At 35.6% G+C, this 12,953-nt stretch overlaps 1 protein-coding gene across 4 annotated transcripts in view; it reads left to right on the top strand.

Annotated features, from left to right (window-relative positions):
• The window catches only part of LOC150102874 (ATP-binding cassette sub-family C member 5-like), a 1,133,802-nt gene that overhangs the window by 881,978 nt on the left and 238,871 nt on the right, over positions 1 to 12,953 (top strand). For all 4 annotated transcript variants that reach the window (XM_090397917.1, XM_090397915.1, XM_090397916.1 and 1 more), the window contains one exon: positions 2,675 to 2,861. In XM_090397917.1, the coding sequence (XP_090254043.1) occupies positions 2,675 to 2,861 (187 nt within the window). The remainder of the gene's footprint in view (positions 1 to 2,674; positions 2,862 to 12,953) is intronic.

Raw genomic sequence — 12,953 nt, 5'->3', positions numbered from 1 at the left:
TGCATAAAGGCTCCTAGACTGTTGTAGCAAATTACTGACCATTCAGCATATCAGGAGTTGTTGTCAAAGTATTGGAGAAGTTAGTCAAGAGAAAAATACAGGAATGGATAGATGGAAATGGGATACTGTATGGGGAAACAGCATGGTTTTGTGAAGGGTAGGTCATGCCACAGTAACTTGCTCAGATTTTATAATACAGTGACAGCTGAGTTGAATAAAGGTAATGGATTTACAGTGTTACTGCTGGACTTTGCAAAGGCCTTTGACAGGATACCACATGGAATTCTAATCAGTAAACTGCAGTACATGGGGATGGATATAGGGTTGGTGAGATGGATAAAAGGGTGGTTGATGGAGAGATATCAGAGAGTATTTTATTCAAGAGTAGAGTCCAAAAGAAGGCCTGTGACTAGTGGCATGGTGCAGGGTTCTTGGATCACTACTGTTTAATTGGCTCATTAATGATATTGGGAAGGATCTAAGAGAAACTGTTCAGTTATTTGCTGATGATGCCAAGTTGGGTAGAGCGATAGTTAATACAGATGATGTCAAAATTTTGCAGGATGATTTGGATAGATTGAGACTGGGCAAAGGGGAATAGATGTCAGTTTAATGTGGCAAAGTGTAAGGTTATGCATTTTGTGGTGAAAAGATTACCAGCTGTATACCACATTGGTGGAACTATACTCCAAGAAATTGAGTACACCACCAACACTCCTCCAAATCCAGAGACTTGGGAGTGTTGGTGGACAGGGAGTTAAAGTTTAGGGAGGCACATAGCAAAAGTGCAAAAGCAGCTATCAGATCACTTAATTGCTACCAAGTGATCTGATAACCTACTCATCAAAGAATACTTTGATGAGTAGGTTATTGTTTCTCTTTATTGAGCCTTGATAATAATCCATCTTGATTACTGCATGCAGATCTGGGCACCATGGTTTTTTGGTGATGAGGAGGAGAGGGGGGGGGGGGTTCCAGAGGCGAGCAACCAAGATGATAACAGGTCTGGGTATGAACCTTATGAGTACAGGTTGAAGATTTGTGGGTTTTACAAAATCTGGTTGACAGGTGGAAAAGGGGTGATATGATTGAAACACAAATTACTGAGGGAGTTTTACAAAATTAATTCAGAGAAAATTTTTCAGAACAGGTGTGTTGGTGGGAGAATTATGGACCTTCCATGGAAACTGATTAAGAGTGTAGCTAGCAAGGGTGTTAAAACTAGATTTTTTGCTTGGAGAGTATTGAATGAGTGGAATAGGTTGCCAGAGTCTGTTGTGGGTGCCATGTAGGATTGCCACCTGTCCCGAATTAGGCGAGACATCCCGAATTTTAAGAAAATTTTCAGCGTCCCGAATTACACCTAAGGGGGACAACATATATTTAAAATACAAATATTATTAAATCACTAATACCATTACCGATGTATTCAATCTTTTAATTTTTTATAAGGTTAGAATTACATATTCAACTTTAGCTTTTTCATTTTATACATTTAGAGGAGAGGAAGACTTTCATATTTGATAAGTGTGTCCCTCTTTGGACTTACCAAAAGGTGGCAACCCTAGTGCCATGACTGTGAATAAGTTCAAAGCAAAGTATGATAGATACTGCATAAATGTTAGCTAGTTCTTGACATGATGTTTAGGGCCTCCCTCGATGAGTCTAAGGACTGCTTGGAGTTGCCTGTAATGATAATAATATTGTGTGATATTGTATTATGTCATACTTTTGCACATATAGCTTAAATTTATCATCACTAATACACAGAGTATAGGATTTATCTCAACATTTTATCTTTTTAATGTTCTTGAAAATGAAGTGGAAATTAGTAGTAATCAACAACAAATGCAAATTCATTAGCAATTTTCTAAATTGTGAAAACATTTCTGAGTGCAATGGCTTGTTAATGAAACCATGTCTTCAAGATTAAAATGCATCATCAGTGTCAAATATCATATTTTGTAATGCACAAAGATATGACATGAATTGAATGCTGTGTAAAATTTCTAAATAACCAAAACAAGTACAATATTTCTATGGTTATTTAGAGTTATGCTGAGTAGAAATTTAAAGCCATCAGGCTTTAAATTTCTGAGTATAGAGTATATTAATTTTTACATTAGGGTAAACACCTAAACTTTCAGACAAAATAAACCCTGCCACTTCCATATCTTCAAAATGGTAATTCTTAGTTGTAGAATCCACATTCAGGTTTCTCACATTCTAGGCATGATACAAATTTCCAGTATTCTTTCAATGACTATCTGTATGGAAAGCACTTCTGATAAGCACCTCATATTAATGGGCTCTGAACATTCAGTATTATTTTAATTAAGTTTATATCATTTGCTATTAAAATTATAATTATTTCAACTGCTCAAAAATATAGTTGTTGCTGTTAGGAATACTATTTTTTAGTTGAAGAACTATTGTTAAGGGTTTCTTATATTTATTCTTGGTAAGATAAAAATTTCAAGTATTCTAATAAGAATGTTTATGTGGATGAAGCTCTGATAAGGACTTCAAAATAATGGGCTATTACCATTCAGTATGACTGTGATCGAGTTTTACATAATTTGCTTTTTTCTAATTATTTCAGCTATGCAAAAAATATATAGTTTTCTGATGCTTTTCTCATCCATTACAGATTACTTTTTTTTCTCTCTTTCAGGTTCAACCATTTAATAGATGTACATTCATCTCCACATTATCTGTTTTATTCCTCCATGCGTTGGTTAGGAGTCCATATCGACCTGCTCTGCATTGTAATTTCACTTAGTGCAGCTCTCTTTGCTGTATTTCTAAAAGGTTATGTGGAGGCTTCTTTTGCTGCTCTTGTGCTGTCACTTGTCATGCAGGTAGTAAAATAATTAATGTGTGTGTGTGTGTGTGTGTGTGTCCATGCATATGGTAGAATACATACTTGGAATAAGAAGAATGAAAGAAGAAAGTTTGTGAATTTGATACAACAGTAGCATAGATTCGAGCTGAAAAGAAGAGCTATGTGAGTCAGTGTGTACAAGGAATGGTGTGAAGTTTGTGGATGTGTAGACTGAGTTTGATATGTGAAAGGACTTACATAAGGGATTGTTTGCATTTGAATGGATTTGGAGTTACAAAGTCAGGAAAACTAGAGTTCTTAATGTAGAAGGGACCCAGGCAAATGTGTGTATGCAGGTAGCCTTGAAGTGAGTGAGTGGAATGATGATCAAATGACATTGAATGTAGCCCCTGTGTTTTAAAAGTGAGCAAGATAGACAATACAGAGTGCAACGGGGGGTTGGAGCCAAAGAGTTATGCATCAGTTGATGTATACTAATGCCAGAAGTATCTGGAACAAAGGGGTTAAGATTTAGCATTTGTTAGTTTAGCTTGGCCCAAGGTCATAAGCATGAAGCTTTATTGATGGAGGATGATATAGGGAATAGAATGCAATGTGTATAGTATTTTCAGTGGACAGTTTCTACTGTCCACTGAAAATACTATGGGGGGGGGGATTACTAATGAGAGAAGAAGATTTTAGGCCAAAAGAGTAGCAGTACATCAGGAGGACAGGGATGCAGAGGGCAGTTCATTTGAGGTCTAATGTAAGATATAAGCCAACAGTGTAAAATATATAGTTGATTGCTGCTATAGGATGGAGGGATAGGAGAGAACATAGTGGCATATGCTGGCAAATTAGTCCAGTGAATACAGGACAACGTAAGATGAAATAATTCATAATATGATGTAAGAATAATTTTCACAACTACAGAGGAATTAGCTTATTAAATGCTTGTTATAAGATATATGTCAAACTACTGAAGAACAGAATCAACCCTATACTAGAAAAAATTATAAATGAAGAACAGAATGGCTTTAGAAAAGGAAGATCCTGCATAGATCCTATATTCATCCTCAGACTACTAATTGAGAAAAGAAAATAATTCAGTTCTCTCCTTTTCTCAATTCAATTCAATTCAAACAGATATCTTGAATGCTAGAATGCATTCAAGATATCTGTATATCCTGTCAGAAACTTTTAACAAGATATTCAGATATAAACTCTTTGATATGCTAAAAACCACTTATCTATGAATTTATAAAACCGCTAGTAGACCTTTCCTCACATTTACCATATACTGTAAGAAGAACTTGAATCTCACATGCTCTTCCTAGCCACACTCAATTTTCCAAGGCTGACTTAAAATTCTCCCTACTTTCCATGAACTGTTAAATCTTATTTATAATATATAGGGTGGCCATAAATTAACTTTCCCTCTTTGGAGGTATCAGTAACTAAAACTAATACACGGAATGAGATCACATTTTATATTGAGACTTTCGAAGGCATCAGGAGATGAATTCCACAAAAAAAATATTTAGTACCAAAAGTCGCCGACAGGAGAAATTTTGGTGCTGGTGGAGCCGAAAGCAGTTAAATATTTGCATTAAACGCAGGTGAAAAGGATTATGCAAATTTTATTGTGCACACATGACAGCAATGCCACCAATTCCACTTAAAAGGGATTGGGAACATTCAGGCAGTTCAATTTATTCGAATGACTGACAAATTGTGCTCAATATGTGTCCTACCTTGCCTCAGCATGCTTTACTTGTTGTTTTACCTTAAACGGTGCAATGCCGTAGCGGCCCTTCGGAGAAGGCTTCATAACCTGCGTACAGGTCCTATGTCAGCTGAGAGCTATGATTAAGAAGTTTGAAGAAACTGGATCACTATATCGCACACCAGATGAAATTTGTTGTACACAAGAAAGGTCAGCACATTGAAAATCATGTATGTGGTCCAGGGGACCTTGATTCTGATGATTAAAACATTACTTCCTGTGAGTTCAATCACTACATTAATTTCTGTCTCTCACAAGTTGTTGTTTTAGTTTAATTATTATTATTATTATTATTATTATCATTGTAACGCGGCACATATCCAGCTGGAATGAGTGACGCAGCTGTCGCTTACACCGTCGAAATGTTATTATTCCACTTTATCTGCATTTAATGTAATTATCCACTTGGTTTTTGGCTCCGCCAGCACCAAAATTTCCCCTACCAGTGACTTTTGGTACTAAATATTTTTTTCGTTGAAATCATCTCCCCATGCCTTCAAAAGTTTCAATATAAAATTTGGTCTCATTCTGTTTATTGGTTTTAGCTACATATGCCTCCAAAGAGGGAAAGATATTTTATGGCCACCCTGTAATTATAAGATCCCATACTAACTTATATTTTTATATCAATCTCACACACACACAAGAGGTTGCAAAACTTACAGAACATATTTGTTGTGTGTGTGTGCGTGCGTGCGTGCGTGCAAGGAAGTGATAAAGAAGAAACTTATTGATATCTTTTTTTAAAAGCTGAAGGTTGTAATCCTCAGAGAAAACTCTGTGGGGAAAGCTGTGCCAATTCAGAGGTAGAAAGAATGAAAGAGGAAGATGATAACATGGTTTGGCATGTTTGAAACCAGGCACTGAATGAATGTTTGTGTGTTTATGAACTTGAAAGAAAGTGGAGAAATAGTGTTAATGAGGTCAGTGGGATGGCATCCATGATAATACCTATAGAGGGGCATTAAAGCAAAAACAGTACTTTTGTGAGATCATGATTGGTGTGAGAGAATAGTTGTCAAATAAGTGGACTGTCCTTTTGCAGAGAGTGATTTTTGAAAGATAATGCTTCAAAAATCTTTTTAGGGAGATTTTTGAGGCATCACAATATGTGAGAACAACATTCAAGAGGAGAAATATTTGGTGTTTATATAGTATTAATGGTTGTACAGGTGAGAAATAATGTCTTCAGCAGAAAAGGACATTAGTTTCTTTGAATGCAGAAAAGACTGTAGTTACAATGTGATATGCTTATACCAGGAGAGGCTAGAGGTGCCAGTCCAAGGAGAGACATATATAGATCTGACATGAAGATTTGAATATCATCAGAAGTGATTTGATTTATGGCCCACTTGATATGCAAACAGGAACACACAATAACTTCTCTTGTCCCACCCCCAAAGTCAGGTACAGTACAAGGCAATTTGTCCTAGCTTGGTGTTAATGTGTGGTAAACAACAGTCCAAGTAAAGAACCCCATGATATCCCACTGCAACGCCCCATCTCTCTGGCTCAGCACCTATATACATCATTTCTGGTATTTGTCAGCAAAAAACCACTCAGTTCTTCTGAGAACAAATAGCCTGATTTCTCAAAATTAATTTTATGGTTATCCAGCCTGTAGAGGGTGCTGTATTAGGAAAATTAATATTTCTTGATTCCAATTTCAACTATTTCTACAAAGATCTCTTAGAGTACTGCATGCCTGAAACAGTTGTAATTTTGCTCTGAGGATGCTAGGTAGAAAACCAGCAGAATATCATTCACAGTTCAGTAGATCATTATTATCACACCCTCCATAAAGTCAGCAGACTCATAGTGGAAGGTTCATTCAACTGACAACATATGCATCATACTTATTTTTAAAATCCTTAACATTCCTTACATTAACATGTTCTAGTAATGTGTTCCATTAACCCATAATTCTTCTTATTAAAAAAAACTATTCCTCACATCTTCTTACGCAACTTCCAGGAATGGCCTCTGGTTTCTACTTTATATGCTTTTTTTTTTTAATTTAAATCTCTATATCAATCCGATAAAATCCACTCACAAAAACTTGAAGCAGCATGGTGTGAAGGGGAGGAAAGAATAATATGTTTAGTAGGGTGTTGCTAAAAATCTGGTAAGGTGTTTGCAAATTGGTCTGACGAAAAGAGTGATCATTATGGTGATATAGATTAGAATGAAGATATGACATCTGGAATCAAATCGAATGAATTTCGTGAGTTCTTGAGAGACAACTATCTTAGGCAATACATAACAGAGGTACAAGGATTAAGGATCTTGGATTTGATTATCTCATCAAAGCAAATTATTGTAAATGAGGGTAAAATCTTCCTATGGGTGGTGGCCAGCAATATATTAATATCTGTAAGGAAAAGCTCAATGTGGAAGTATAACATGGGTGATTATGACAAACTCATGACACAGCTTGCAGCTATATCCTGGAATGAGGAATTGGATGGGAAGGAAATCAATGCTGCTTGGTCCATACGCAGGAATTATGTGGCAGCAGAGAAAATGTCTGAATGCATTTCTAATTTGAGAAATAGTTTGAATAATAAGAAAGGTGACTGACCCACATGGTAAGGGTAATAAAAGTATAGTTGAGCAGGAGTTAGCAAGAAAGGACAAAAATTTTAGGGAGTTTTTTGATATGGGGCCTAACAGAAGGAAGAATGATTATGGAAAGATGATGTTGGTTAGTGATAATGGTAGAAAGATAACTACTGAGGAGGAGGATATATTAGAGATGTTAAATGAGCAATTTATTAATGTATTCCGTTGTTATGAATTCAAAAAATGCAGAACATGAGAGCAGTGTGTGGGGGGGGGTGCCACTGATGATGAATAAACAGGAAGTAGATGAAGAATTGAGTAAATGTGATGCCATATCATCATGTTTCTTGACAGAATGTTCCAGGGAATTAACAGCAGCTTAAACTTACTTCATTAACATGAGCCTTAGACTAACCCAAATTAGTGAGTATGGATTAAATTTATTTTAGCTAATATATTAGTCTAGATTATAATTTCCTTAAAAAATACAGCTATGAATAGCCAACATATAAGGCTTACCACTAGATGCAGATATGCAGACTGATCTATAATTGGAAACTTCTGCCCTATATAACCATTTGGAGTGGTAATATTTCGCTTTTTTTTCTTTTTTTTTTTTACCTCCACTCCATAGAAACCTCTACATGACTTTCATTAAATAACCAAGTCAAGGGCATAGATAACTGTATTGTGCATTCCTTAATTTCTGAAAATTACCTGGTGATATGTCATCCATTCTCACAGTCTTATTAACATGTAACCCAATCACCATCTGATACACCTCTGATTCTTTCACTTATACTTGCTCCATGTTACATATTGCACAGCATTATTTACACAGTATGATATATACTGATGAGATGCTCATTCAGTAATTTCACAATACCTTTGCACTGGTCACTCTGCTACCATGACTATCCACCAGTGTCAAATTGCCCTAATTATTCTTCCTCTTGTTGTCATATAGCAGAAGAAGAATTCACTTGAATTATCCTTGGCCTGATTAACCAATCTCCTCTCATACAGCACTTTTTTCTTTCTTTACCATGCTCATCACCTTACTAACTTGCACTTTATACTTCTCATGCATCTGATCAATATTAAATGTCTTATACCTCCTCCATAACATTTTGTTTTCCAACACAGCTTGCTTGACTTCACTCTTCATCCATTTCACTCTTATTCTATTTATTTGCTTAACTCTTGGTATGCAGTTACACACTGATTGTGTCATATGCTGCCTTTTAAATTCTCAAGCATAATAAATTTAGTTTAATCCTTTATCCAAGTGTGAGCAAACAAAGTTTGCACCTGAAAGTATCTTCAGGATAGCAAGGAGTGCCTGGTGTTGTACCACCTTACCCCAGTCCTGAAGATACTTTCAGGTGCAAACTTTGTTTGCTCATACTTGGATAAAGGATTAAACTAAATTTATTATACTCTAACCAAGTGAAAAATAAACTTTCAACATCTTTCTCTAAATCCAGAGTAATTTATTAAAAAAGGGTGGCACACCATTTGGCAACTCCTATAGGTAGAGATGACCTGCTAATGCTTCTGCCTGGCTCCCACTGAAGAGACCTCAATAAAGGTCGAAACTAGTCTGAGTTGTGGCCCTTCCCTTAATGCATAACATTAGACATATCCGCAAGGAGATGTGTTTTGCATTATGGGAGATACTGAGATAGGAGTGTTGGTAGCTTGCTCCACCTTTGCAAGGAGTGTTCTGGTGTTGTACCACCTTACCCCAGTCCTGAAGATACTTTCAGGTGCAAACTTTGTTTGCTCACACTTGGATAAAGGATTAAACTAAATTTATTATACTCTAACCAAGTGAAAAATAAACTTTCAAAATACCCAAGCGCTGTTAACACCTTCTCTGCACAGCTCATCTACAAGGTATTGCTGCTAGTTGACTACAGAGCTTCCCATAACCACTCACCTTGATTCCACATATATCCTTTTTTGGTAATAATCTTTTCTTGTATCACACTTCTAAACTCACCAACTGACAGCAGTGTTAATACCTCATAAACAATCACATCTTGTGAAGATATCACCAAATTCAACACTCTAAAATCTCTAGTTGCTTCTTTCATTATGTTGCTTAAGATATTTATCCCTCAGAAATTCAAAAAATTCACTTTTCTTGTTCTCCCCCTAGCATTCTATAATTAAATTAAATTAAAATCTCCCATTAAGGTAATCTTCTTTTTTACATGCCCAACCAATTTGCCTAAACATTTCACAATCAGTATTCTCTAGATTTCCTGACCTATAATAATAATATGCTATGGGATGTACTAGTTTATTAATTTCAACTTCACACCCCACAGATTGAAAATCTTTGCATTGCTCATTTGCGAAAATGACGTAAATAAAAAAAATTTTGTTTTTGAGTTAACTACAGAAGTTGAAGAAGAACGCTTAATTCTATTTACTTGAAAAATAATGGAAGTACTTTTACTCAAATACAATCATTTTCCTATAGTAAATAAACAGTAATTTTTAAAAGTATATTCAGCTTATATTTATATTCAAAATTTTCAAACTCGTTTCTTAAAAAATTTAATTTTTTTTTTTCTGTTATGGTGTTCTTCTCGCAAATAAGTGACATATACTACCATTTCCAACTTCCATTCTTTGTGAACATAATTCCTCTGCAATCATTAACATTACTTCCCTTCCTCTTTCACATTCTTATCCTTCTGGAAAATTGTATATCCTTCTATTTCTATTCCTATCAGTTCATCATCCTAAGACAACCAAGTTTTACTTAAACCGATTATTTTTGGGCGTACTGACCCAATCAATGCATAAAACTTGGTTCCTTTATTCCAAATATTCCCTTACATCTGTATTCAAAGATAATAACCCCCCTGTCTTTGAGGCCATTACACCAACATTCTCTGCTCTAGCCTCTATATCACACCTCACTCTTTGAGGTGTGATATAGACTGACCTCTAGACCTCTATATCACACTGACCACTCCAATTTTTCTGATCCTAACACTGATTGCCATTTCTACCTGTCTCGTTCTCACCTTTCTGCATTTCATCACCTTGTGCTGCTGCAATCATATTTTCAACCTTGTATCCATCTCCCTTCTGTCCTACAATCTATTTGGCTTGTTATCCTGTTTGACAGTCACCCTGTGATCATTAGCTACATTAACTTTGTGAATTTGTGCTTTCTCAGCATACAATAGTTTCTCTAAATGTGAATCTCCTTTGCCTCACAAAACTCAGCCATCTTACTTCATTAATTATCTCTGCTCTTCTTCTCAATCCACTATTACCATGTCTGGGCAAAATGCTAATAACTATCCCAACAACAACAACATTATTATTCTTTACTTTCCACAACAACTTCAAGTCCCTATCAACATTCCTTTTTTTCACCATCTATGTCATTCGTGCCCACAACTACCACTAATCCTGATGCCCAATCTTCCTTCTCATGCTTTGAAGTTCTTTGTTTCAGTGTTCCACTAGGAAAGTATGATTTGTGTACTTTGTTATTCGTCACACCTCTAATGATGAAGTCCCCCATACAACATGCTATATTATCCTTTGACTCTTAAAATTAATAACTTAATACTTATATAACCAACAGTAATAAACTTTAATGAATTAAAGGTACAAATATTTCATACTTAAAGTAACAGTACCAGTGTAGAACAAACAGTTAAAGGAATGGAATACAAAGTACAGACCAGTCAGTGGATTACCAATTAAAATTGTTGCCATCGTACTTTGTATTCCATTCCTTTAACTGTTTGTTCTACACTGATGATGTACTGTTACTTTCAGTATGAAATATTTGTACCTTTAATTCATAGTTTATTACTGTTGGTTATATACATGTTAAGTTATTAATTTTAATTATGCCACAGGTATCTTTAAAAATTATCTTTTGACTCTGTCTTCATAATACTGACTTCCTCCTTCCCATTCAAGCCAACTTCTTTTTTAGATGTTTAATCTCATCTTCCAGACACTTCATTTCACTCTTCATTTTCATCAACTCTTGATAAAGCTCTTCCATTCTGTTCCCTTTATCATCACACTAGAGAGCTGTAAGTTGTGTAGCGTTAGAAAGAGCTCCAGAAAGGTAAGTGCTAATTTGAGTAATAATTGGCAGTATTTCATGAATTTTATTGTTTTATTGTTGTATTATTTATTTTTGATAACTAAGCGTGTTTTTGTGATTTCTGCTTGATTTATTAGATGAAATTGCCTTCTTTAAACATAACACAATGCAGGAATCATGCGGTCAGCCCCATGGGCATTAACTCATCCTAATTGAAGAAGACGCAGCAAGGCTGGAGTGGACACTGCAAACACTGTATGCAGAAGGAAAGAGATATGGGCTACATGTCAATTTCAAAAAAAAAACTAAAACACTGCTCTGCAGACAGCAGGAGTTACTGAACAAACTTATCATAGAAGGATTTCAACTACATAAAGAGGATAGCATTAAGCACAGTGACATGTATAAGAAGAGCTCCTGATTGGGATAAGTTTTCTAGGAATAATTAAATATATATGCATAATTTTTTGAGTATGAGAGGCTGTAAACGTTGTGCGCTACTGGTTTTATTAGTGTGGGGGATTTTTTTTGCCAAAACTTAATTACGAAATCGTTATTATTAGACTTAGTAACCTGCAAAAAATGGCGGCGGCATTCACATTCCATGACTTTAATTTAGATTTCATTCATTTCGTTAAGTGTGAGGTCTGTTATATGTATTCTTTCGATTACATAAATGATTTGTGGATATTTGGTGAAGATGGAAGGAGGGTGTGTGCAAAGTGTGACCTGAATGAGGAATTGATGAATGTAAATATGCAATTGATGACAGAAAGTGTTAGTAGCGAGATTGTCATGGGGAAAATGGGTGCACGTTTGAAACAGAAGGATGGTGAAAAAAGAGAGGCGAAAAAATGTTAAAAAATCAGTATAAAAGAAAAAGAGCGATTTGAAAACCGTAATGGATGTTAAAAGGGATGAAAGTGAGGTGAGAGTGGCAGAGGGAAACGAAATTGAGAGAACGAATGTAACTAGAAATAGCGTGACGCAGAAATCGAAAGAATGGATGATAGTGAAAGTTCGACGCATGTCAGATTGAAAGAACAGAAACAAAGAAAGAATAATGAGTGTGAAAATGGGAAGAATGATAGTGAAAGTTGGATGCATGTTGGACCAAAAGTCGGAAACAAAGAAAGAAGAATGAGTGTGAAAATGGGAAGAATGATAGCGAAAGTTGGATGCATGTTGGACTGAAAGTACGGAAACAAAGAAAGATGAATGAGAGTGAAAGTGAGAAGAGGGGGTCAAGAGTTAGAAAGGTTGAATGATAGAGAGAATGTGTCGCAAGATTCGGAAGTTGAATTGGATTGGATGAGGCAAGAAATGAAATGGATGCGGAATGAAATTAAGAAAATTCAGGTAAAAACTATTAAAATAAATAATGATGGAATGAAAGAGTTAATGAAAGATGAGCGAGTGGCGTTGTATGGCGACTCCATTATTAAAGGTGTGCTGGAGGATAAAATGCACAAGGTATGTTTTCCAGGTGGTAAAATGAGTAGAGTGATTGAGGCATTGGATATGAGGCAATAGCGAGCAAAAGAGTTAATAGTATTAATAGGTACAAATGATTTGAGAGAAAACAAAGAGTTTGACATTCAGATTGGATATCAGGAGGTTGCTTAGAAGGATAAAAGAGAATAGTGTGACAGGAAGGGTAGTTAGCGTGTTCCCTAGGTATGACTGTG

This window comes from Typopeltis vanoorti, chromosome 9 (genome assembly GCF_054136105.1).
Source record: "Typopeltis vanoorti isolate ZY-2024b chromosome 9, IOZ_Tvanoo_1.0, whole genome shotgun sequence".
Lineage (NCBI taxonomy): Eukaryota > Metazoa > Arthropoda > Arachnida > Uropygi > Thelyphonidae > Typopeltis > Typopeltis vanoorti.
This window is presented reverse-complemented; position numbering and strand designations above follow the sequence as displayed.